The 27,695-nt window shown below is 38.5% G+C and overlaps 1 protein-coding gene across 1 annotated transcript in view; it reads right to left on the reverse strand.

Moving 5' to 3' along the window:
* Positions 1–3,438: 3,438 nt before the first annotated feature.
* ppil2 (peptidylprolyl isomerase (cyclophilin)-like 2) overlaps positions 3,439–27,695 on the reverse strand; it is a 33,304-nt gene continuing 9,047 nt past the window's right edge. The window contains exons 11-20 of the mRNA XM_067571959.1: positions 27,418–27,493; positions 26,585–26,691; positions 19,351–19,440; positions 16,422–16,455; positions 12,554–12,671; positions 11,940–11,996; positions 7,429–7,501; positions 6,548–6,610; positions 6,218–6,363; positions 3,439–3,699 (exon numbers count right to left, since the gene is read on the reverse strand). Coding sequence (XP_067428060.1) covers positions 3,597–3,699; positions 6,218–6,363; positions 6,548–6,610; positions 7,429–7,501; positions 11,940–11,996; positions 12,554–12,671; positions 16,422–16,455; positions 19,351–19,440; positions 26,585–26,691; positions 27,418–27,493 — 867 coding nt within the window. The 3' untranslated portion in view covers positions 3,439–3,596. The remainder of the gene's footprint in view (positions 3,700–6,217; positions 6,364–6,547; positions 6,611–7,428; positions 7,502–11,939; positions 11,997–12,553; positions 12,672–16,421; positions 16,456–19,350; positions 19,441–26,584; positions 26,692–27,417; positions 27,494–27,695) is intronic.

Below are 27,695 nucleotides of genomic sequence, written 5' to 3' on the forward strand. Positions count from 1 at the left end.
TGTTTTCATTATTTCCCAAAGCCCAAGGCTGCATCTTCAAATTGCTTATATTCAGTTAACCATCAAAGAAGACAACGTATGAATGCAAATATTCACATTTGAGAAGCTGGAACTGGCAAACTTTTGACATTTTCGCTTGAAAAATGACTTAAACAATTCCATTAATATAAGTTCAGTACTTGACTCATCGCCTCAGCTCTAAAAAATGGCCAAAGAGTTGAATCAAAGCTATAAAGTGAAAACCTAAACATTAAAAGCTCCACAAAGATAACATTTAGGCTATTAAAGGACTGTTGTATTGGATTACACTGCACTGTACACCTGGTAAACTGGTAACTAAGTATATTTTATCCGTCTCTTCACTTAAACACTTGAGTACATTACGTGAGCAATGTCCTGTCTAAAGTTACTGTTTGCTTGTCGCTCCCCCAGTCTCAAATCACCCATCTAATGCTTGTAAGAACCACAGACCTTAATTATTCATTCAATTAGTGCCTTCAGTGTCCCACAGCCTGCTGGAATTCATTCCCTGCCGCTGAGCCGAGAGGACAGTTTGAAAACGAATGTCTCGCCCATCACGCCGCAGCTCGGTTTTAGCACTTCATGTGAGGAAAAAGATAATTGTGTAGGTCAAGATTTTCAATTTCGGAGGGCACCAACTTCATTTTCCACCTCCTGTATTTACAAAGCTTCATCTCGCTCCGGCGGGGGAGACGCTGAGGACACTCAAGGGTGTATTCATTCAGGTAAAAGCCCAAAGCTCGGCAACTGCTGCCAAGAGCACGGCTAAATAATGAGGCTTAAGTGGAGCGGCATTAGAGTGATAACCAAGCATCCGATAAATTACGTGTTATGTGACACAAGGGTGCTATCGCCAATACCACAGTTTCACCGGCACAACACAGATCTTTAAAAGCAGAGATCCTGCACAGCTTCATGCAGCTACGGATTTGTTGATTCAACATTGTACATCTGCTGCTCTGAACATTTGCTATTTTAGGTGCTTCTGATAAAACTTTTCTAGTGTAAAATCTGATGCGTTTTCCAGGAACAACAGGTTGTTTGAAAATGTATTTCATGTCCATGGTAGCCATTTTTATGATGCTTAGGGGTGAGTATGGAAGATTTAAAATGCATAAATATAAACAAAGCACACAAAGAAATAAAAGTTAAAGACAATTCAAGCAACAACTATATTTTACTTAAATGTGGCATGGAAAAGTCATATTACCATGAAAAATTTTAATTTGATTAGTTATTAAAGACAAAAAGCTAATTATTTTCCTTATAACTTATGTTTTTCATTCAGTTATGACACAGTTAATACATACTGTACATAAAATATTCATATAACAATGAATTGTATTTTAATTGTATTTTTTGTACTTAATTTCTTTGTTCAATCGGTTTTTATTTAAGCATTTTTAATCTTTTTTTTATCACTTAGCAAGTAACACACAATAATAATCACATTTCAACTGAATTCAGTCCACATTTCCTTTTTATGGATGTAGTTACTGTGTCATAATTAAATTTAAAAAAAACAAACAAACATGTTACAAGGACAGTTGTTAGTTTTTTGTTTGTTGTTTTTCATTGTGACATGACTTTTCCATGCCACAAACCAAGTGAAGAAGTGTTTTGCATAGTAGTGCATAAAAGCAAAATAATGATTTTTTTTTTTTTTTTACATACATACACATACTGTGTAAATTAGCCAGTTATCTGGAAAACACCTGAAAGAAGAGGAAAAAAAAGCAGCTGTTGTAGATGTTGAACAGTTCTTTTCTGTGAACAGTTCATTAGGGATTTTTTTGTTGTTGTCATTTTTGTTTTGTTTTTGTGTTTTTTTTCTCCACATGCTTTTGAATATGTATTACCACAAGATGCATGTTTTGTAAAATAGCGGTGTCTTATAATCTCTTCTGGATGGGCCAGATGTTTGGAACAGAAAAAAAAACAAAACTAAACACACGTTTTTCATTGTTTTGTTCCTTGTATTGTATTTCACTTCATTTCTTTTTATGATTTGATTTATTTAGGCATTTTTAATCTTCAATATTTAATTTCTAAACCACCTGGCAAGTAGCACACAATAAATGTTATGACATCCTCTACAGAAATGTACACTTCCAATAGACCTGAAGAAAAAAGCCTACAGAGTTAAATAGATACGCACTGCTGCACTTGCTGTTAAAATGTGACCACAGCTCCCATTAAGGGGCCAGTATGCGTCAAAGAAAGGTGCTTATTGAAACATCTAACAGTGTCTGAAACCTTGTTGATGTCAGAATTAGGAAGGCTGCATCCATCCATCTTTTCAAAAACTACAATCCGACAATTACACCCACTTCTTGCTGCGACACGCCTGCTGTTTTCACAATTTAAAAACCATTTTTTTGCCTTTGTCACAATAACAATGGCGGTATAAGCTTTTTGAAATTAGCTTCTGGCACAAACAAAAATAAAATAAAGTTGAGACTGCTAGATTTTCTTTAAGGCTTAATGCCAATTCATTACAAGAATGACAATAAATCTCAAAAACGTATGAAAAGAGAAGAACCATCACAACCCTCACAGCATGACACAATCGATAATAACAGCGTAATTTCTTTCATTGTTGTACTTTGAAACTGGAGAATTGAAAGCATTTTTCAGATCATTTTGTCATGTTTTTCTCAACTTGGTGATGTTGAATGAGATTTAAGAATACAAACATTGAAGAACATGCCTATTGTGACGGCAAAATGATCACACCCCGGAGTGCTCCTTAGAAAAAAAAGGATTTTTCTCGGCAGTTTAGTCTTACAAAAGAGTTTTGAGGAAGTAAAAAAGCTTTCAATGAAAAAAAAAACGTCCTAAAGTTCATGTTAGGTGAGGAGATGAAGTGTGTGTGTGTCCTGAAATAACCAGACCATCAATATGGACACAAAGTGACCAAGCTGGAGTTTAATTTTTTATGCGGCCACCTTGACTTCAATCTATAACTCAAGCTTTCTGTGCAGAGCTGCTGTGCTAAAGGATTATGGAGAAGTGACATTCATTAAGAACGCTCGGGAGTCGAGCCAAAGTAAAAAGGGCTGAAATGGCTTCATGTCATCATTCTTTACCAGAAAATGAACGTTGATATCCTAAAAACATCATCATCACAGCCACCACAGTCTGGAGTTCATCATGTTCACAAATACTTATAAGACAAGTCTTGGATGAGATATCAAAGAGATGCTTCTAGGCCTCATATTGATTAGGCTGTTTTGGACAATTATAAGTTTAATTACTGCTTACAATGAGTAGTGATTCCCCTTAATAAGTTCTAATATCTTAATACTTGATGCTGCTGCTCCATCGCACCAAAACTGTCTCTATATCTTATCCAAAAAAGTCATGAAGTGTCTTTAAAGAAGGATGTATGAAAAGAAATAATCACACTGTCATTGAAATAAAAAGAAAAAGCTTTAATTCATTGTTTTGCATGAAAGCAAACACTACCGAGACATGACAAAGACAACAAAAACAATGTAAGTATCAACTGAAAAACCTTTTTTTCACACTCAACCTGACCAGTAAAAATATAGAAAGATAACGATACGTCGGAGCTACCAGGAGCTGAAGTCTCCGAAGCTGGTCTTGCCTTTGGACTTCTTGGCTGCTGCTCCGCTGGTCGACGGTCCGCTTTCATCTTCAGCGGCCGAGCGTTTTCTGAAAGACGAGAACCAGAATGTCAACACACGGAGGACAGACACACAGATGTGTGCCTCTTGTTTCTTGGGGATTAAGAGGTTTTCTCTGATCTATTCTTGCTTTTGTATGAAATCCCTCTCATAACTCTATTGTCTTTGTAAATTAGTTGTTTATGCCTTTGTGTACATACAGTGTTTCTTTTCTTACTGAAAGTAAAACAAGTCAAAATGTTCGCTTCTCTTTTTTGTGGTCAGACGAGGCCACGGATACATTTACACGAGACTCTTTCTAGTAGGCTGCACAACACATGATTGACAGTTCTCTTTCAATAAGACATCAACATGTATGAATGCATAACGTGGTGGGATGTTCTTTTATGAATCACATTTTCTTACCCCAAATGTTAAAGGAATAGTTTGAAATGTAAGGTTGGTTAAATGCTTAAATGTGAAGTTGAAGCAGCTTTTTTCATCCTCAAGAGCGCCTTAATGTTCCACATTTAACATTTTTCTGTGCGTAGGACATAATCCTTGAAATACTTAAGCGTTGTTATGACATTTAAAATTTTATGTTTAGGTTAAGATCAAAGATGGGTTGGACAGGGTAAAGGCTTTTGTGAAGTTAAAGCCATAGTTCAACATTTTAGGAAATATAAGCCTTCTTGTCGACTCTCAACAACATGAGTGTTATCAATCTTCTCATCTGACTCTCTGCAATAAAGCAAATAAGCTTCACATTTCCCAAAAACCCATCTTCAGTCTTAACCTAAACGTACAATTCTCAACGGCATAACTAAACTTAAAGATGCAGGAAACGCAGGGCTCAAGAGTTCAAGCACTCCGGGGAACATTGAGGTACTCTTGAAGCTGGAAAAGCTGATCACAGAGAAAATGTTCCTCTTTCACTTGTACACAGAGTGATGAGTTAAGTTTTATTAGAAGCCTTTTTTTTTAGTCAAGTGTGATGGTTTAAAAAGCCAGTTTCTAACCTCACAGTGTTCATAAGGGAAGAAATAATAATTTATATGCTATAAACAACACATTAATTAATCACACACTGCAGTGACACAACCGAATAAAGAAAACTACTGTAACAATTACAAAATACTAATATAATAAAACATTATTATCACCTACTTTACACTGGAAATTTCTCCTAAACTATCCATCAAAATCAGTTTCATGAAGGATCTTAAACTTGCTGGAACTTAAACTTTCATCACTTCTCACGTTAACTTTGGCTCTCAGCTGTTTGGTGCTGAGCAGGTAGTTTGTTGTAAACATCTGGCCGCAAACTGAAACAATGAGCTAAAAAAAAGGCTAAAAGCCGTCTAGAGCTGAAGAGTTGGGTGTTAAATCATTCGATGTTAGGAGATGTAGAGCAAAGAAGTGTTAAAATAATGAAAACCCAGAATCAAAGGTTCAAAGTAATTATACAGCCTGAACTCCACTGTATTATTTAATCAATAGCTCAATTTTTTTTTTGCATTTTACAACATAATGCTCATTTCAGATAAACCTTGTGTACTTTCTTTATTTCCCTGTAAATCAGGACTGAAAACCCACAAATGAAACCCTGTCACTTGCTGAAACCCTGAAAAGCCCTTTAATTACTGCTGCAACGCCCCACATGCCAGTTTTATATTTAACTGTCCGGGAGCATTAATACTGACATGCTCTGCAATAAAACTATATATATGTGAAACTGATGTGATGACAGGAGTGGGATGAGATGGGTAAATTCTGACCATAAAATGTCAAAAGAAAGTCAAATCATGAGCTTAATTACGTCTTAATACACATATTAGTCAAAGTACAACATTTTCAGTGTAGTCGATGCACCTTAATTTTGAATGATGGCAGTAATTTCAGTTTTGCCACATAATAAATGGTGTAAAGTGTTGTAGATGTAACTGCTTTATTTAACTGATTAAGATCTTAATTGAAATAGGACACAGTGGAGTACTGTAGAAATGATACAAAACAAAACTACCATAAAAAATATAATATTCAACTGTGCAAAAGCAGTTTATCTCATTTATTGGATTATTTAAATTGTTTTTAAAGATCTTAACTGTTCTAAATAGCGTGTCAACACCACTAAAACAAGTGTTGTTGCAAAGATCTAAACCTGGAACTACAATAAAATATGTTGTAATATCACAAAACACAACACAATATACTCAATAAAAATACTGTCTGGACAATAAACCTGAATTATCCCAGAGGGAAATGTAGGTAATCCTCTCAATAATTGGCAATGTTGCACATTATGCCTCTACTGATTCTGTGCTGCTATGTAATCATGTTTTATAATCCATTCATTTCTATACAGACTGTGAAAACATGTAATACAGTTTGTTTGTGTGAAAGCCAGGTTAACGTTTTTAATCCAAATTCTGCCTTCAAAGTGAAGAAAAAAAACATTATTTCATTTATGATTTGTGTATATGCAGCTTTTATATACACCACAGGGATGCCTATTGATGAAGACCACAGCAAAAGCACTAAATCAGTATGCATGTGTGTGTCCTTACATTGTGGTAGGGTTGATGTATTTCCCAACACCTTCTTTGAAGGTCTTTGGCGCTTTCTCCTCCTTTGCTTTCTTCAGGGCGACGATGTCATGCTGCCTCTCCTCCTCCTGCTGCTTCTGCAGCTCTTTTTCTCGCTCTGCTGCAATCTGTAAAAAAACAAAAAAACAACAACACACAAATCATGTCAATCCCCAAAAGCACATACAAGATCAGAGGATACAGAGGCATGCTTGATAATCATTACTACTAAAGTGGACTGTTTTTTTTTTTGTTTTTTTTACTGAGCAACCTGCATGAATACAAACAAGTAAATAAACAATATAGACAAACCTGAGCGTCAGCCTCTTCATACGGGTCCACGAATACAGTCGTACTTATGAGCTTGATCTCCGACTGTCAAAGAGTCAAACACATAAAATAAGGTTTTAAAAAGGCATTTGGCTCACACAAAGGAAAAGTTAGTATTGCAGGTCGACGCTGGTCACCATTAATGAGTGATAAAGTATCTAAAATATTAAGTTCTGCTATCGTATACTATCAAAATAACAGTCTCTAAAAAAGTTTCTGCTTCCTGGCTGAAATTTAATTGGAATTACAGATATTATGCATGACACGTCTTGAGAACTGCAATTGCAACAAGTTTTTTAATAAGGAAAATTTGATTTTTGCATCATCAGAAACTTGGTAAAATATTAGCTACATTTGTTCCATGTTTGTAATTTAAAATCACAGATTGAACTCTTCTGTTTCGTACAGACTGAGTTCAGCCCGTCACTGACATTTCCAGGCTCCTCTCTCTCTCTCTCTCTCTCTCTCTCTCTCAGTGTCCCTGCTTCATTCTTAGTCTTAGCGTCTGACCTTTAGATGATCCATGTACGGGTCAAAATACTGTCATGGCACTGTGACTGAGTCTTGTATCCCACAGCTGCTTTTCATGTTTGAGATCTGAAGAACTGAAACTGATTTGCACACCGGACAGGAGCGTCGGCTACATTTCTAGACTGTAAAATTAAACATGAGTTGAAGAAAAACTTGTTCATGGTCATTAGTCAGACTGTGCTGCATATACTCTTCTCTCAGATCAGTGCAAAAATTAAATGAACTATGATGACTATGAACTATATTCTCTCCTCAGAACTAACTAAAGGGTTTGTAAGTCAAGTTAAATTATGTTTAAGCCACGTCAGACTATAAACATCATTAATTCCTACTTTGGGTTTGTCTGTTTTAGGATCGCTCTCCACATTCTCCATGGCTGTCAGTGTTTCAAATCCACCAACGACTCTGCAAAAAAAAGAAAACAGAAAACATTCTTTGTTTATCGAGGGGATCTCTTCGCATTTAGGTAACAGACGTTACCAATCCAGCCATTTTTTTACCATTCAAAATGACGTATCCATCGTAAAAACTGATACAAGTTCAATCAACTCGATTTAGACCCCTGTAACAATGAATCCTGACAATGTGTCCTTGAGCCAGACACCAAATCTCTCATTTGTGTCAGAACACATGCAACAGGCTGCGCTGGTGTCATGCTACAAATACAGGTGAGATGATGAAATACGATCCAGGAAGTTCAGACGTCAGGAAACTGAACAGTTGATTCTCATTTGGGGAAGAATTTTACAACTCTGGAAAGTCACATTTTATTGCATCTTTTTTGTATGAAATGTGTGATCTTAACTCTTGTTTCAATACGTGCGAGATAAACAGTGAAGTTAGCATAATGCTATATGGTTCATGCAGATATTCTACCTGGTATTTGCATGTGTTTGACTGGCTAAACCAGTACTGCCAGTGATGATCTTATTTCTCTGCACCACAGAGCTCCACTGTTGACCGAAATCACATCAACGAGCCACACTGGGTGACATGCTCCTTCATTACCATGAAAACATCTACTTAAGTTTATTTTTAGACAATCCCACATGTAGCATCCTGCTGCTGTAGATACTCAGTAGAGCACACCACATGTGTATTAATGCACTGGTGAAAATAGTCCCCAATAAACGCAGCATTTCCTTCTGTTTGAGTATCGTTTGCTATAAAACTACAGTTTCCAGATGAGCCTTTTCAAAAGATGAAACTTGTGACCTGCTCTGAAAGATTTATGTTTTCAGTAGGAAGAAGGTCAAAGTGTAGGTGTAAAGTGTTGTTGGTTTTGGTCTTTTCATGGGATTTGTTGTTGTTTGCTTTGCTGTTGTTGCTCTGATTATCGCTTGCAAGCATTTTTGACTAAGATTATTTTAATAAATGTTTGCATTTTAATCTAGTTTGTGATTGTGTGTGTCCTTAAAAAAGAATCCATAATAATGGTGAACATACGGCTGGGTGATAAGGCTGAAAAATGTATCATGATAAAATGTTTCATTTTGGTCGATATCAATAATTACTGGTAATTTTTAATGACCTATTTTTAACAAAGACCGTGAGAAAAAAGTACTTTGAACTTCACCAATTTATTTTTGAAGGCACACAGGTAATAATTAAAAAAAACAACAAAAAACCCAAAACTGTCATACTACTGAGCTGACTTTTCCTTTTTTAATCAACAATTCTCTTGCCGCCTGCACTCATTTTCTCACTTCACGCTGTTTCTGCGGCAACCGAACAACACGCCTGTTAAATGATCGGCTGTTTGTGACCCGTAGCTCCATTATCAAGGGATATGATAGGCTGTTGATGAGGGAGGGAGGCAGCATGCTTGGGGTTTGTTTATACAACCAAACTTTGCGTATGCGTTGTGCGCTTTCATAGCGGTTTGCATTTACGTGAAACTATTAAACATTCTATCGAACAATCATCTTATTGCTATTGATGAAGTGTCTATTGGTGTATATCTATTGTTTTATTGCAAAAGCAGCCCTGTCACCTTGAATTATGACTATCGTGCAAAACAGAGGGAACCTGCTGTACATAATTATGAACTTATTGAGCATATAAATGAAAAAGACAATAATTTTACACTAGTTATTCGTTTAAAGCCATAATAACAAGATGGGAATCTAACTGCTTACAAAATAACATTTCAAGCAGATATATTTTTAGATATGAAAAAATATGTTTCATTTCAAAACCAAGTATTCAACAAAGCCACGTAATAACATCCTTACATGTAATGTCTTTTTAGTTTTCATTCAGTAAGTATATCATCTGCTGGTTGAGGGATTTGTGCAGACCTTATTATATTCCTCAGGCAACTCTGAACATACGTTGCTGCTAACGTTTATAGTCTTTATTATCAGCACATTGATCTCATGGTGTAAACAACCGCTGAAGATTTACAGTCTGTCAAACGCTGAGGGTCAACAGGCGATCTGTCTGACGCTCCCCTGCTGCAGAGCACTTGAAAAAGAACCTACTCTCACTTTGCTCTTTAAACTGCAAACTCTTTATCCAGCTGCTCCTGTGGGGCCATGTGTAGAGTGAGAAGACACACACACACACAAAAACACACAGATAAATACACACAAATAGCTATAACCAATAGCTAAGCAGGGGGTGCTTCTCAAGCCACGTGAGCTCTGCTTCCACATGTTCGGATGAACAGAAGAGCTCCCACTCTCCATGACTCACTGACCCAGCCATATATCAGACTCGAGGACAGAATTATAAGGGTTCCCGAAAAATTGTTTTAATGACAAGGATCGCTCAAAAAAAAAAAAAAAAAACTACAGATTTTGCCTCGAGGGCTCCCATCTCAAGCTTCTTTCTGACAGTTACCTAAATAGTCTTGCTGCAATTTTCCTAAGCAGACATCACATAAAAGCAATTTCCAGCTCCAGAAAAAATAACATATTTTTGTGTCACAGATCTAGTTGCAACTAAAACGGCAATATTACTTTGTAAAGCACACGACAGATAACATTTTTCCTTACAATATTTCTTTTTTACTTCATCACCAAGACTGTTTTATCGCTGGTGAAACTGTGCAAACACAGTATCGTATTAGTAATTTTATATGATGATATTGATATGCAGTACTGTGCAAAAGTTTTAGGCGCTTTAGATATTTAGATTCTTATCCATCATGCAATACCCTCAGGGAGGCGTCTGATCGCTCCCGAATTTATTCTGCAGCTCGACAATGACCCCGAACATCCAGCCAGAGTCATAACGAACGAATCTTCATCAGCAAGAAGAACAAGGAGTCCTGCAACAGATGGTATGGCCCCCGCAGAGCCCTGATCTCATCATGGAGTCAGTCTCGGATTAACATGAGGAGACAGAAGCAGCTGAGACGCCTAAATCCACAGAAGAACTGTGGCAACTTCTCCAAGATGCAGGAACGACTGACCTGCCAAGTACCTTGAAAAATCTGTGTGCAAGTGTACCGAGAAAGACTGGTGCTTATATAAAAAGGCGAAGCTGCTCACACTGAATACTGAACTGATAAATTAAAACTATCCATCAAACTTTTAGTGCCTAAACCTTTTGCACTGTGCTGTATATTGTGATATAATACAAAAAAAATCTATTTAGAAACTCTAACTGGATAAATTAACCAGACAGGGTTCATTTTCACACAAAAAAACAGAACTAAGAAATGTATTTTTAATGTGTATAAAAGGCGAAAGAATATTTTTGGGCTTTTTATTCAGTGACATAGATAAAACTTTATGTTGAAACTGATTCTGTAGACAAGCAGAATAGATGCAGTTTGTTGTTTTTTTTAATTTAAAAAGGTAGAAAATACACATGTACACAATAGGAAATTAGCACTGAAACAAATTTCTGATTAATTGATTCGTCGGTTATGAAAAAACACCAGACATGCTGTGGTTTTTATCTTCTAAAATGTGAGGATTTTGAATATCTTTGGGTTTTGGGCTTTTATTTTGACACAACAAGCGATCTGAAGAGGTTACGTTGAGCTTTTGGGAAACTGTGAAAGCCGTTTGTCACTATTTATCGACATACTGTGGACTAAATGTTAAACCGCTTAATTAAGCAAAAATAATACAATAATCAGCGTTGTAAATAATGCACCCGTTAAGAAATGTCAAGAGTCTTCTCCGAGACTTTTAGTCCTGTAGACGTCAAACCACCTGGCTGTGGTCACACGTTCTCGGTCTGACATTTACACTGACAGGAACATTTCCCTCTAAGAGACTTCACATTATGTATAGATCAGTTTAAGTGGACAGACACAGTCGGTCCCATTAAATGTTCAAAGACTACAGTCTGGAGAGGAATAAAAGCCGGACGCGGTGTTAAAGCAGAAGCTTTTTAAATGTGTTGACCGTGTGAAGAACCCGTCAGTCGAAAGCCGGTCTGAATATTTTTAGACGACAGCCGGAACTTTCTCCAAAAAAAAGATGACCATTTAGCTCAGCTCAGCGCAGGAAGAGCTATCGGTTTAGATTCGGCAGCTACTGAATTTTTCACCGCTCTTGCTAAGGAGTCGGATGAAGTCACAATAGCGGTTTCGCCGTCTACGGCTCCAGAGGAACCGAATCTATACAAAAAAAAGGGAAGAAGAAGAAGAGGGAACAAAGGACCAGAAAAGAAGATGTGGCGTGGACCGAACCTTTTGCGTAAATGTCACCGAGCATTAAGCAAGTGTCTGTCAGGGGATGTTACCTTTCAAAACCGACTTGCCTGCGCTGCTAAATTGCATAAAACACTGTCACTACACCTATGTGGATGCAATTTAAATATGAATACATGAATAATCATACAAGTAAATGTAAACACACTTAAAAAAAAATAGAAAGTTTACCTTCCAAACACTGTGTGCTTTCTGTCGAGGTAGGTGCACGACCGGAATGTGATGAAGCTGAGAGCAAACACAACAAAAACACATTAAAAAAACACATTACATTAGTAGAAATATATAAAAAAAATAAGAGGTTCTGTATAAATGAATATGTGAAAAGTAATGGAAGAGGAAAACAAACAGAAATCTAAAAAGGGAGCCGGGTCTGTTTATATAACTACTTTAAAAACAACACATTAACAGGTTATTTTTATTTATAAAAATGTCCATCAAGCAAAGACTCGGCTAAAAAGAAAATTAAAAAATGTGACTGTTTCAGTTTTATCATATGAGTAGTGTTCATTAATGATGAAAAATAAAGTACTTATTAGCTCAAAATGATTTTTAAATCGACAAAATGACTAAACAAGTAAAATCCATGATAAATAAAATGTTTATCCTGATTTATTCTGACAGCATTTAACATTTCTCGTCTCAGTCAGCTGTGGGACTTCAGCTGACAAATCAAAGGGAGGGAAATTCAAGGACGGAAGAGATGTTAAATTCTCTGTAGACTGATTTTTTTTTATTTTAGCAGACTGTTGTTGTTCAAAGTTTAGAAAAAAAACTTTTCTTACAACTGGGACTTGTTGGTGTTTGGACCGGAGTTGGCCATGCTGAGAATCCCCCTGCCTGTGTGGGACAAGTTGGGCCGAAACTCATCCCTGAAAGGTTTTCCCCAGAAGGATTCCCCTCCTGGGAAACGGAGAGAGTCGGTGAGAGAGGGAGGGAGGAAAGATGAGAGACAGACAGAAGCGAGAGAAGAGAAGGAAGTAGAAACATATCAGGGTAGGTCAAGAGGGAGAGAAAATGAGAAATAAGTAAATTCTAAACAACAAAACATTTATTCCATTGTTGCTGCTGGTAAAAGTGTTGACAGATGACAAAGTGGTCATTTATGTGAAGTTCCTACACTTCACTTCCTTCAAATCAGCTGTCAAATACTGATGGTGATGTTGAATTTAAGATTTTCTGTTGCTCTAATATTGGATGCCCAAACAGAGTCGTCTTGCATTTCAGAATGATGTATAGTTTCAAATGTGTGGTTATTCCTGGTCTCGCTATACTAAACATCATAGATCTCTACTTATGGAAGTCTAAGGATGTCTAGATGCACGGTAGTTGCATTTTGTTATACATTTTACATGTTATCACCCCAATATGAAGGGCCGCCCTACGGACTTCAGATTGATTCTGCAATGCAGGTTTTTTTAAAAATTAATTATTTCCACCCAGTTTTAACAACGAAACCTGGGAGATTGTTCTCAGTCTCTATGAGCGATGTTTAGGTTATTCCTTTATTTATTCTCTCCAGACATCTGAAAAATGTGTTTTAAAGCAAAACTATTTTTAATGTTTCGTAATAGATTTGCTTAAAAGACAAGCATTAAAGACACAGTGAAATAAAGAAATACATTCTTCCAGTTTTCAACTTGTGTTTCTGGGTTAATTTTTCAGTTATCTCTACTATATGCCAATTATATGTCCAAAAAAATAATTTATAAGTATTTTTTACATCTAAATCCCTGTCTTTTCTCTACCTGTAAAACGTTTTCAAATGTTTGAAGACCCATCTTGAACTCAGGGGTGTTGATAAAAACTGATCCAAGCAAATCGCTAACTACAACTATCATATAAAACGTCAACATTTTTAGCTGCCCGATCAAACCTGAAGGATTTGATTTAAATCCCTCTTATAAATGTACACCGGCGACATATTCTGTTTCACTGGGAAACACATCACGGTACAGAAGATAAAGACACTGTCATTTCCGTTCCGCTCGTGGAATGTTTGACCACTAGTGGCGCCATCGAGCCACATTTACGGTAACACAAACTCCAATTTAAATGTCTTCAGAGAAACTAATTGTATTTTGCTTGAAGACTGGGCTATTTTTTTTAAAGGGGACATATCATGCACATTTACAGGTCTATATTTTTAATCTGGGGCTCTGATGGAATATCTTTGCATGATTTACAGTTAAAAAAAACTCCTAATTTATCTTATTCTGGTCCTTTATGCAGCCCCTCAGTTCAGCCTCCGTCTGAAACAGGCTGTTTTTAGCTCCTGTGTCTTTAAGGACCCCCTCCCGATGAGCCCACTCAACAAACCAAAAAAACTATACTTCTTTACTCGAAATGTCAACTTTTCAAATACATCTGTACATGTTTGAGCTGGAATCCGATCCGAAATATAAGAGCGGACGACGGAACAACACATGGAAAAACCTCAGCAACAAAAGTTAACAGACATGTGTGACGATCTGACGTCAGCTCAACGGCAAGATAGAAAAAAACTGATGTAAACGAAGCATCCAGAGCAGCCACGTAATATAATATGTTCCTTTTAAAGAAAAATCCTTACGTCAGCATTTTCAGGCAGCAGTTCATTAACAGTTTATCATGTTAATCTTTCTTTTAATTGCACCATCTGGTTTCTAATGTATATAAACAAAATGAGTTTACTTTGCAGGGTAAAACTGATAAAACTCATGCAGAGATTCATTTTTGGCTCCACAATGCATAAAGCCACTGTTTTTTTTTTCTTTCCAGGAAACATCATTAAACTGAAATTGGTTTGTATGAACACAACACAAATCACTACTGCAGTCAGTACAATGTATTCATATAACTGCACCGTCAGCCTGAAATGCCCCGTGTGTTTTTCCATAAGAAGCCAAAGACCTATTTGCCCTTGAACATGGAGCCATGTTGAGAGCCTTCAGCTGTGAATCATTATTCAGACCGACTTCATCATTAAGAATCATCATGATGAGTATACAGGAATATACACTGCAGGAGCTTATTGGCTCCCAACAGGGGGAGAGGATCTGTTGCCCTGAGGTGTGTTTTCACTGTCCTGCGTCGTGCCAGCTGGTCTGTGTGCATGAAACGGTGTGTAGATGTATAGTTATGTACTATATGTGTATGTTTACGCAGTGTAAACGCATACTACCGACCGATCGAAGCTCCAGAGGCTTTGTGCAGCCTTCCAACTTCCCCTGGTGACATTTTTGCATAATTTATCAACTCGCTGACATTTTACTTCGGCACGACTGGATCATAAATGAGGCAAGAGCCAGCCAGGCAGATGAGGAGAGAGGAGAAACTAACCAAAGAGTTAACCAGTAAATCAAACTGCTTTACATCTGATGTTGATTTAAAAATGCCCTTGAACGCTATCAGCGGTACAACATCTAACTTCTTTTCTGCCGAACAGCAAAGAAAGCCGGAATATAAAAACATCAGCTGTGAAGCATCTCTCGCTAATGAAAGCATTATTTGGGGGCATTTCAAAAATATGTGAGCATGTGCTTTTCATTTCATATTTTTCAGTGTGTCCATGTCTGGGATTTCATTTACAAGTCGATGTTTAAAACATTTCTTTCTCCAAAGCATCTGTGTTTCTGAAGGATAAACGAGGCTCTACTGAAATCGGGGAGGAGGGGGGGAGAGAAGAGTCACGCTGCAGTGAGCAGTGTGCGGGATGTGTCTCGTACCAATTTATGTACAGCGAGGATGAGAGGCTGGGATTCACTCGAAGTCAGGGCAATTTTTAAAAAAAAAGACTTTCTTGACATTTATATCTCAAAATTCAAGTGTCAAAAGTGTTCCACTGGGGTTCAATATCATATTTTGCCATTACTATCCTCCTCCACAAGAACAGTCAAAACAAAGACTTTCCACAAAAATACATGAATGTTTTTTTTTTTGCTAGTGTTCTTGTCTGTTGTCATTTCTTTATAACTAAATCAAAAAAGAGGAAATTATGCTTAGTTTAGTCTGTAGATGCTGTATTTCAGAGCAGATATTTCAAACAAACAGAAGGAAAACTACAAAGAGTTGTCCTAACCTTCACAGCAGATACCTGTGTAGGATTTCATCATGGTTTACAAATTACAAGCCAAATGTCTGTTAAATACTAAAGAAATCCATCTTCACAAGTCAGTCTTTTCATGAGTCGTGTGCACGTGTTGTTTAGGCCAGGTGACGAGGGGAACTTTACCCACAGGTCTGGAATTCTGCACCTTCATAAATCTGTCATGGTTAGACGCGTTTTGCGTAGCGTTCAGAGACGCCCGAAGACACAAAGCACACTCTGTGCTGTGAACTCAAGGGGCGCAGACGACATGAAGGCAGTAAATTAACTGCATGTGGCCTAGCAGCCAATTATACTTAGCTGCCCTTTAAACTGACTTTTAAAAAAACAGAAAATATGCTCCGAATGTTGATTGGTTGGTCACCGCACCCTTATTCCGTTGGCAGCACTCAGCACACATCTACATCATCTCTCTGTCTTTATAGAGTATATTTAGTAACACTCTTGACTTGCAACCTGAGCTGCAAACAGTATTTACGCAAAGCTTCCAAAAAGGAACTATTAATAATTCAACAGAGGGGTATTATGTAATCCGAAATGTGGTTTAAGTGCAGTCCTGATCTTACCTGTGCCAGTGCCAGTGGGGTCCCCTCCTTGAATCTGAGGAGACAAAAAAAAAAAAAAAAAAGAACTGATGTCAGCTGCTTGTGCTTTGCATATTGAAAATCAAATACAGGCCTGTCCCTGCAACGCTTGAGGAATTGTTCCTATTAATTACCACAGGAAATTGTCTTATTTCCGTAATGTGGCCGAAATGAATCTTTCATTTGTAATCTTAAAATATTTCCTTTTGACACACATCCAAGCTGCGTGTTCCTTGTGATCACTGATAACCATTCTCAAAGCTTTCCAGGATATTTGGCCTCTATTGTTCATTGTTATAAACCTGCAGTAACTGATTTTTTGCAGCTTAAGAAGTTGTGAACACAACACTGACGTATCATTACCTTTTAAGCTGATGTGGCAAACTCGTTTATTTCCACATCCAGTAGTTAGAGAGCAACATTATCATTCATCAGAAGTCGTGTTTCTGTCCATCTGGTGAATGTAAGTCCAATACTCACTCTCTTTTAGTTCTGTTTTTGACCTCTACCAACTCCTGAGGGAAATATCTGACTCTTTAGCTGCTAAATGCTCCACTATGTTCACCAGCTTGTCACTAACTGTGTCTGTTTGCTGTTTGGCGCTGAGCAGGTAGTGTACAGTGGGTTTTTTAGAGCCTTTTCTCTGAAAACACCTGCCTGCTGCAGCCAAAATGACACTATGAGAGCGCCGAGAGTGAACCAAAACAGTAAAGTTGCAGCCGGACAGCGCTAAAACTCGCTATAAAGCCGAGGAGAGCTGCAGTCAGGTGCTAGTTGTCTGTGAGTTCATCACTTAAAAATGCAATGTGTTTTGAATGAGAAATGTTGAATGTAAATTAAATGTTCTATGGCCATCACCACCGGAAAAAATGTGTTTTTAATGATATTTTTCCATTTTTAATTCTGCAAATACTATTAAAAGCCTGTTGACGCCTCTCTGGCTGAATAACAGAAGATTCATAGAAACTGCAAACTATTAAATTTCCGAAAATCCCAGACACCTAGACTCACGTGTAAAACACCTGCCTCGCATCTGCGTCAAACGTTTCTTCTCAATGTTTGAGCCTGAGGGGAAGCAGCTTTGTGAGTTTCTCACATTCCAAAGTAAAACTGTCAAATTCTTGAAGTATCATCTCAGGATGTTCAGTGAACTCGCAAAGTCCTGAAAAACCGCTTTAAGGAAAGTGAGGGCCACGTTTCTGTTCCCATTAACACACAGCTTTAAAAGTGTTTATTCTCCAATACAACTCTCCTTTCCTTTTGAGCTGCGGAGGATAAGTCGAAGGAGTAAGTGGAACAGTAATTATGGATAAACAATTCACAGCTTGACACCATGTATGGACAGAGCAAAAAAAAAAAAAAGGTAAGGGTCCCCTTGAGACCAGATGTCCACTCAGAGACACTTTAATTATGGGAGCGGCAGCTCTGAAATACACAGACTGAGCGGCTGATCAGAGACCTGTCATTTCAAATTCTCAGTCCAGGTTGGAGAGTGAGTTTGGAAAAAAAAAGCTGTTTACACATTGTTGAGGCAGCAAACATGGAAATATGTTACCATTGCATCGAAAAACTACAGTGAATGGAATCATGGGAAGTGATTTATATTGTTTATATTTTGGATAAACCTACTTAAATCCAGTTTATCCTGTTTTATAGTCTGACAATTGTCCAAATGATATCCTCGATCATTACAATTCAAATAAAGATCATAGTAATGATAGCCTCAGCTACATTAAACACAAATGGAATAACAAATGGAATAATTATGTTCTTCCAAAAAAAAGGATGTTTGACTTCATTATAATCACTGTTTTCTACCCAGAACACTTCGACTAATGAGACCGTTTCTCTCTATCCACTGTAAAATTTCTTGCCACCCACAAAAAGTCTAAGATTAGATCCTCTTTTATCCGCAAATAACCTGGAAACTGTCATTTTCGCTTTAATTATATCTCACTTAAACTATTGCAATGCTTTGCATTTCTGCTTAAGACGACACAATCTGTTCAAACTTCTGTCCACACTCATCTGTCGAGTTGGTTCAAAATGTTGCAGTCAAACTTCCTACAAGATCCAACAAAGCAGTGTATAAATCAATTTCAGCATCTCTACACTGTGAGTTTTAGAGTTGATTTTCATAATCATTTAAAAGGCTTGCATGGAGTTGGCTTCTGACTACAGTATACATTATTTATGACCTCTTAAAAGGTCCAGTGTGTAGGATTTCGTGGCATCTAGCGGTGAGTTTGCAGATTGCAACCGACTAAATACACCCCCATCCCCAACACTCCCCTTCCAAGCGTGTAGGAGAAACTACGGTGGCCACGAAACTTGCAAAAAATGGATCTCTCTAGAGCCAGTGTTTAGTTTGTCTGTTCTGGGCTACTGTAGAAACATGGTGGTGCAACATGGAGGGCTCCATGGAATAGGACCCGCCCACTTTGTGGATATAAAGAGCTCATTCTAAGGTAACAAAAACACAACAGTTCTTATTTTCAGGTGATTATACACTAATTAAAACATACTTATGAATATTATATTCTATTTCTGCCAAATCCATTCTGCTAGATGCCACTAAATTCAACACACTGCACCTTTAACCCCATAAGAGACTAAATGAGCAGCTGTCATATAACATCTTTTTCATTTAAGGTGTCAACAAATATGTCTAATCACAGCTCGACTAGTTGCAGGAAATGGATCATAGGATGTTGAACAAGTCTGTAAGAAGATTCATGGATCTTGGTTGTCCAGACTGAACTGGATGCAGCAATGAAAGCCAACGGTGGCACTTTTTGGTCATAAATGAGCCATTTTCCCTTTGAGAAAAGGAAATGTGTGTGTGTACTGGTTGCCGTAGCGAAGGTAAGCAAACACAGGAGGAGCGTTTTCAGCTGGTTCAAGCCCTTACCATGAAATTCCGGATGGACCTGTGGAAGATCGTCCCGTCGTAATAGCCTTTTTTACACAGACGGATGAAGTTCTCTCCAGCTTTGGGAACCTGAAAAGAGATCGCAGTGATGGTAAATAAAAAAAACAACAAGATATTTAAAGTGTTTGGTTATCATTTGTCAAGATAATTCAGTTTCTCAGCATCAGACACGCTGTACAGGATGTCCACAGCCAATAAAATTAGCCACCTGTATGCTTATTGTTGTTGAAATCAGGGGTGAGTTATAAAATGAGTATGTGGCACTGAGAACACAAACACATAAGTACAAAGTTAACACATTTAACGGATGTTGAGAAGAGCCGTCTAGAGTTGCCAAAAATCACAGCTGAGTCTTCTCAAAGTGTCGCGTATTGAATGCCAAAATCAATCAAATATCTGTTATGGGAGGAGGGGACCTTTTGATAAACCCAGTAATACACCCACGCTCACACACTAACATTTACATAAACTAGATAGTGAATGTCAATACGTGTCTGAAGCCACTTTAGACCGACAGTCGCCTTACACGGGTCAACATGTCAACGTTTTTGAATGGAAAATGTTTAAAACAGCCAACAACAACTAACGTTTAAACACAGCAGAACTGTCATATTCTTCACTTTTTTAATCCATTGCACTACGGTATTTATTAGATATGCTTATTATTGTTATTTATTCTTAGTATAGGACTAATTATTATAGACTATTCTTAGACTTATTGTATTGTACGCTGCTGGACCCGAGTATAAATTTCGTTTCATGTGTAAGCATGCAAATGACAATAAATTAATCTTGATATTATGTTTATATTCCACTGTCAGAAACTTAAAAAACATCAGAACATTTACACTGATTTTGTCAGTTCTTATTTAACAAAGCAAGGTGATAGAGAATACAGAGCATTTTAGTGCTTTAGTCACACTTATTGAAGGAAACTCACAGTCAAAGCTGATCAAATATATATGTAGCAATTTACATTTAAGCCCTTAGGTTTGTATGAAACCAGCCTTCACACTGCAGAGAGATTTAAATACCTCACTGAATTTAAGATGATCATGAATGACTATATCCTATATTTCCTAATACAGAAATAAATGCTGGATAAACAAGGGTGTTGCATGATGAAGGAGCTAAAAAGAAGCTAACTCACTAATTTATAGCCAGAAAAGGAAGGATGAGCTACCTATCTGACTTCATCATCCTCATATATATGCAGCTGTCTGGGGAGTCGGGAGCCGTCACGAGACACTGGTGTCGAGAAATAGAGGCAGGTTATGTTTCAACTTCCAGGCGGAGCTGACTGACAGCGATGTGAGGAAAAACTGGATACATCGCCTTTACATTCACCAAACACTTTGTCACACGTTTGCTACTCAGTCTGACCTGTTAGAAGTGTTTGTTATGAACACACACATAAGTTGAAGTGGGGTTCAACCATTACCTGAGGCATGAGCCGGCCTCAGGATTAATATAGCTTGAAGTCAGGCTTTATACTCTCCTACAAAAGCTCTGTTTTAACATTCGTTGGTACAAAAAAACCCAGACATCTGGTTTTTTCCTTTCACTGAAAGGTATATAATGGGTCATAAAAACTTCTAGTCATCTTGTAAATCATTACAAAAACACCCGCTGACAGACGCTAATTTTGACTGACTAGCAGTCTGTGAAATAAGCCGGTATTTGTCTCCGCAGCAGGAGGCGTGGTTTGAGCTATGACGCCGGTCAGGTCTGCTGTTATTAACGTCAACAGCCTTGAGGAGCCCTTTAATGTGTGTTTGAATATGTCTCTTTGTGTGTGTGTGTGTGTGTGTGAGAGAGAGAAACTAACTTTTTCCCCTTGGCAACAATGGTTGGTGGTTTCCAAGAATCACCAGATGCTTTCGTAAAACCTATTTTTATTCATTGGCCTTTCACTGTGTGACAGGTTCTTCTAAGCTCTACTGGTCTTATTTCCCACCTTACATCTCAATTGCGCTGTCGGGGCTTCAACGCTCTGTCTCTCTCTTTTTTTTTTTCTCTCTCTATCATAAATCCCAGATTTTTTCAAAGCACTCTGGTACAAAGAGGCTTATTGTTTTAAACCACTGGACAAAAAAGACTGGATTGATTTTAACCATTTATGCCATAAAATTGATTTTTGGATGGAAAAAGAAGACCTCGACAACAGTTATCTAACAACAAACTAAAACAAGTACATGTATTAATAGAAAACATGACAAAGTCTAAATGCAGTCTTTGCTTCTTGTAGGTTTTTTTTTATATTTTTAACCAGACATTTCATTTCTAACCAGAAACATGACGACATAGATCTCTATCCGTAACGTTCGGGCTTCCTCTGCTTCTGCGGCTGACTTGTAATGGAAGTCAATTGAGCATGTCTGCATACATACTTTTGTTGGTGTGTGTGTGTATGTGAGTTTGAGCATGAGAATGTTTTAAATGCAATCCAATTTAGAAACATGTCTAGGTGCCTAAAATTGTAATCAGTGATGTCAGTATGGAAACAATGTTTGCTGACGCAGACGGAAAGAACATGTAAAAAATGTCCCAATTCACAAATGCTTACAGGCTTTTCTCTTTTACGAGTATTTCCCAGGCATTAAGCCTAAAATATGTATAAGTAAGGAGGTGGTGGATGTAGAAAATATTGAAATTATAGAAGAAGAAAGTGTATCCTAAATTTATTTTGACAACTTTTCCGCCAGAATTGTTTGATTTAATGAGCGTCTGGATAACCTATGCAGTTACTTTAATTTCATGTTTTATTCTAGTAAATTTTCACCCAACTCTGACATCGGAGCGTTGGAGCAATTCAAACTCAAAGAAAATAATTAGAACATTTTTATTTCTGTATGTATCTAAATATGCATCTTGTCGTTTTAAATATAAACACAGTCATCCTATTTTCAGATGAAGCCTATAAACTGTAGCCGTGGTGCTTTTCCATATAATGAAGCTGTACTTTTGATCTCAAACATCCGCCCCCGTCGCATTTTACCCAAGTTGGGGACGACAAGGGCCGGAGCAGCTGACACATCCAAAGCTACGCAAGCAAATGGCCACTTTAGAGGAAGGTGGGCCCTGGATCTGTGCGGCTGAGAGTGTATGTGACAGTGAAGCGGCGCTCATTAATTCATAAACAGCAGGCCACAAATAGAGCTGCAATCTTGTGTGAAAACCACTGGGGAGGAAGGTGGGGTGGAGGAGGAGGAGGAGGAGGAGGAGGAGGAGGAGGATGTGGGGCGCAGAGGGCAGGTTGTCTAACCGCTGCAACTCTCCCCTCATTATTCTGATTCGATGGCTCAGAAGCCAATGAAAACCAAACACATCAAGTGCCTGGTTACCAGGGCAGAAATGCGTTCCTGGATGTCATGCTGTCTGTCTGGAGCCCCACATCTAACCTTAAAAAAAAGATGAGGCACACAAAAAAAAGACGAAAACTTGGCAAACTCAGGGTCAGACTCTGCAAAAGGTCGATTTCAGTATTTTGGATGTGTTACTCTAAATTTAACCACACGCTTAGGCCAAACCTACGTCATGATAACATTATATGAGCATATAAAATGTGAAATGTAAAATTGCCCCAGGAAATGGGATGATGGGGGCTTTTAAATGCCCTCATAAAATAAACAGTTAAAAAAGATTTCATACGTTTTGCAAAGTACAGCGTTTCCCCTGTATGCCTTCAACAGCGGAGGAGCGCCGCTGCTAAATGATGAAGCCACAGCTGACATTTCCCATTGTACATAATAATCACGACATACGCAAACACACACTTCATCCGCTTTGAGCAGCTGTGTGGAGCAGGTGGGGAGAGAATGGTAGTAAGGCCAGGATCCTCCTAGTGGCACCACAGTGGCAGCCTGTGGCACCTCGTGGCAGCCTGAGGCACCACAATGGCAGCCTGGGGCACCACAGTGGCAGCCTGGGGCACCTCGGTGGCAGCCTGTCGCACCACAGTGGCAGCCTGTGGCACCTCAGTGGCAGCCTGAGGCACCACAATGGCAGCCTGTGGCACCACAATGGCAGCCTGGGGCACCACAATGGCAGCCTGGGGCAACACAGTGGCAGCTTGGGGCACCTCAGTGGCAGCCTGTCGCACCATAGTGGCAGCCTGGGGCACCTCGGTGGCAGCCTGAGGCACCACAGTGGCAGCCTGTGGCACCACAATGGCAGCCTGGGGCACCACAATGGCAGCCTGGGACACCACAATGGCAGCCTGGGGCACCACAGTGGCAGCCTCCAGCACCTCAGGGGCACCTTGTGGCACTTTGTCGGCAGTTGAGAGTCAACTAGGGCGGGGCTAAATATCCTGGTTTGTTTTCACAACAGGTCAGCAGTCGTAAGTCCGTTTTAGGATGGCTGTTGAGCAACCACATTCTACTTCCTGGTTTTTCATTCACTTTATGTAATTACTTCAACTAAGGAGGTTATGATTTCGCCCATTTTGAAATAAAAAGGAACAAAAATACACCCTTTTCTAATCCTGTGTTCTATTATTGTAAGAGTGAAATTGTGTTATGTAACTTAATCATAATCCTCTGTTTTATTATTGTAAGGGTGAAATTGTGTTACGTAACTTAAATATAATCCTCCATTTTAGAGTGAAATTGTGTAATGTAAACATAATTGAACAAACATAAGTTTAGTAACATGTAGACTTAATAAATAAAAAATAACATTTAAAAAAAAAGAAGTCGGCTACATGTTGTTGTCTTGAGAATGGGAGTTTTGCGTCTCCTTGTCTCTCTCCTCTGCTCTCTGTCTGTGGTCTATGTCTGTTTGCACGAGGGCAGGGCTGAGCCCCAGACACACACACACACACACACACACACACACACACACACACACACACACACACACACACACACACACACACACACACACACACAGCAGAGCAAAGAAGCCACAGTGGACAGAATCAAACAGACTTTAGTTTATACTTTATTTGAGTCGACTGAGACTGCTCGCTGCCGTAAGTGTAACAAAATCTGACAGTAAGGCAAACTATTCAACAAGCAGAACATAAACTTAAATACGACGTGCTCCCGCTCTCCTCTCATCCACAGCCGCTATGTTTTACAGCCATACGCAGCTCGTTATGTTAAAAGAGAACTGTTATGAACGAGCTCAAGACGGACGTTCGTTGTATGTAATGATTGAGTCTAATTAGCTAGATATCTGAGGGAGTTGAATTCTTATAGACTTTAGGCTGACACCAGCCTGCTCCTCCTCTCTACCAGCTGTACCTGCAGCAGCAGAGGGAGGAGGACAGAGGAGACGATCAATGACGCCACAGAGCTGTTAACCAGTTTTTGTTAGAGATCTGCAGCCTTTCTTAACAGTGGAGTCTGAGGGCTTCAACCTTGAATCAGTTCAACAGTATGAAAGGTTATTCCAAGGGTCTTGTCAATAAGGAGATAAGGTCTGATGTTAATTATTCCACACATTACAGCTTTTCTCGATCGCTTACTCACTACAACTGGGCCTATTAACTAAACATCCCCAAACCATGACGCCATCTACCAAAAGACAGACTCATTTCCCAAAACTATAAACAGTATCCCCCTGTTTTCACTCATGTGCTCATTTAGAAAGCACTGGCATTCAATATCATTAACTCAAGTCATCACAGCTGGAACCCAATTAACACTTTAAGTTTTCCACTGCACAATGTGAACAAATACGGGTCCTGGTGTGGTGGGCTCTGCGTGCGCACAGCAACTACCAAAAGCTGTCAAAGAGCTTATGATTGCGGGTTAAGAGGGGAATAGTAAACAGCTGAAGAAGTACACTGCTGAACAACAGGGACAATCAGCAATGTTGTTGACATTTTGAACTGTGAGGTCGTTGCGTAACGTTGTGTTTATTGTTTATACTTCTGAAAATGAAATATGTATTAAAAGGGTAAAAAATACTCAGACAGTTATAATCTGTAACTGATTATTAACTCAGTGTGACTATTTTTTACCCATTAAATGTTCTTGCATCATAAGTTCAGCTGCTTTTGAATAAGAGTCATTGAATATTGGTCTGTCATGCAACATAGAACCGAGGAATTTCCCATCATTTTTCCCATAACCATAGTGGCAGCCTGTGGCACCTCAGTGGCAGCCTGGGGCACCACAGTGGCAGCCTGAGGCACCTCTGCGGCAGCCTGGGGCACCACAGTGGCAGCCTGGGGCACCACAATGGCAGCCTCCGGCAACTCAGGGGCAGCTTGTGGCACTTTGTCGGCACTTGAGTGTCAACTAGGGCGGGGCTAAATATCCTGGTTTGTTTTCACAACAGGTCAGCAGTCATAAGTCTGTTTTAGGATGGTTGTTGAGTAACCATGTTCTACTTCCTGGTTTCTGCTGAACAACAGGGACAGTCAGCAATGTTGTTGACATTTTGAACTGTGACGTCGTTGCATAACGTTGTGTTTATTGTTTGTACTTCTGAAAATGAAAGATGTAAATGGGTAAAAATGGGTAAAAATACTCAGACAGTTATAATCTGTAACTGATTATTAACTCAGTGTGACTATTGTTTACCCATTAAATGTTCTTGCATCATAAGTTCAGCTGCTTTTGAATAAGAGTCATTGAATATTGGTCTGTCATGCAACATATAACCAAGGTATTTCCCATCATTTGAAAAAATTATGCTGGAAATTATCCAAAAAAGTCCCCGAAACATATTTCATGAGGGCAAAAAAACCCTTGTCAAAAAAAACAAAAAACAGAGCCTCACTTTCAAAAACAAATAGCTTACAAAGTATTTTAATGGTTTGCACTACAACTCTTTAATAACATTTAATTTGCTGTATATCTTCAATAAAAATGACATCAGCTCCTCTAAGCTTGATGTATTTGTAAGCATCACCACACTGCTTTTTATACGTTTTTTTTCTTTTCAGCATCCTTCCAACATTACCTGCATTTATGTGATGCCATGAACTAGAAAATACAGGCCTGATGTAGGCTTTTTAAATTAACTTCAAAGTCCTTTTTTCTTTGTAATCTTATCCTTCAACGATCACGTGGAACTATGAGGCCTCTGTAAGTTCAATAACAAGATGGTTTTGTGATTTCCTGATAAGAATTCTTTGTCTAAAGTGGGAGAGACGTGGAAACTACAACTCTGGAAGCATTTTAACCCTGATACTACAACACATATAATACTTCATAATTACATCTGTTGTGTATGTGTGAGTATGTCATGTCATTACCTTATCACAGTTTAACTCAAGATTCAGGTCTCCCTTGTTTGTGTGTATACGGACGTAGCCTTTTTTCTTCACGTACTGGTAACGTACGGTGTCGTCTGCGATGGCATCTGTAACAGACCGATTTAAAAAAGAGATAACCTTGATGAGACCGATCACAGGCTTATTTTCTTTCGCCGTGGCTAGACGGACGACGGCATCTGAGATTGTGACTGATGAACCAAACAGGAACTGTTAAGATTGTATTGATTGTTTAAGAGTCTGTGCAGGTAAGATGTCTGACCTTTGAAAAGCCCCCAAAGCCTCTGAAGTGGAAGCTGTTTTTATGCAAATGTTTTATTCTCCTCTGAGCAATCCTTAATGCAAATTGCTTTTTTTTAAATTCCTGTTTTAGCAACTCAATAGACAAAAATGACAAATAATTTGATAGAGACCTGGCTACTAAAATATAAATCTGTAAACAGAAGACATATCACAGTACTCTATGTTTCTTAGACAAAGGCGAACATCCATATAAAATATATGGCATCATGCAGTCCTTTTTAAGAAATCTTAACTAGGTCACTTAATTCCAAACATTGTCCTCTTCTTCTCAAGAGTACTGAAACTACTATACAGTTGCATAACAGCAAAATCTCTCCCATGGAGCAGCTCAGAGGCTGACAGGAGAAGAAACAGAGCCGTTCCCACTTGCAGCTGCATTTAACTGTTTGAGCACAAAGCCGTGATTTACTGCAAAAGAGCCTGTCCTCCCGGGATAAATAGAGGTTAAAGCAACAATAGAGAGATAGAAGAGGTGAATCTGTGAGGGTTTTCGTGTAAAGACGTTCACTTGCCTGCTTCGTGTGTTGTTGCGGGGGTCATGGCCGTGGATGTGAAGGAGGCGGATACTCTGCCTGTGGAGTAGTGAGCCTGGGAAAAAAAAGACATAAAAATAAAAAAAAATGGAAAAATAGCACCTACACTACTTCTCCTGTTAATTTATACCTTTATGATGCCTTCAAACGCCACTGAATCAGGATGTTTCTCTCTTTTTTCCCCTCAAAATACAGTACAGGTCTAATAACTAGCTAATAACAATCAATCTGTAGATATATCCAAGAATCTTATTAAA

The sequence above is a fragment of the Thunnus thynnus genome, chromosome 2 (genome assembly GCF_963924715.1).
Source record: "Thunnus thynnus chromosome 2, fThuThy2.1, whole genome shotgun sequence".
Taxonomy (NCBI): Eukaryota; Metazoa; Chordata; class Actinopteri; order Scombriformes; family Scombridae; genus Thunnus; species Thunnus thynnus.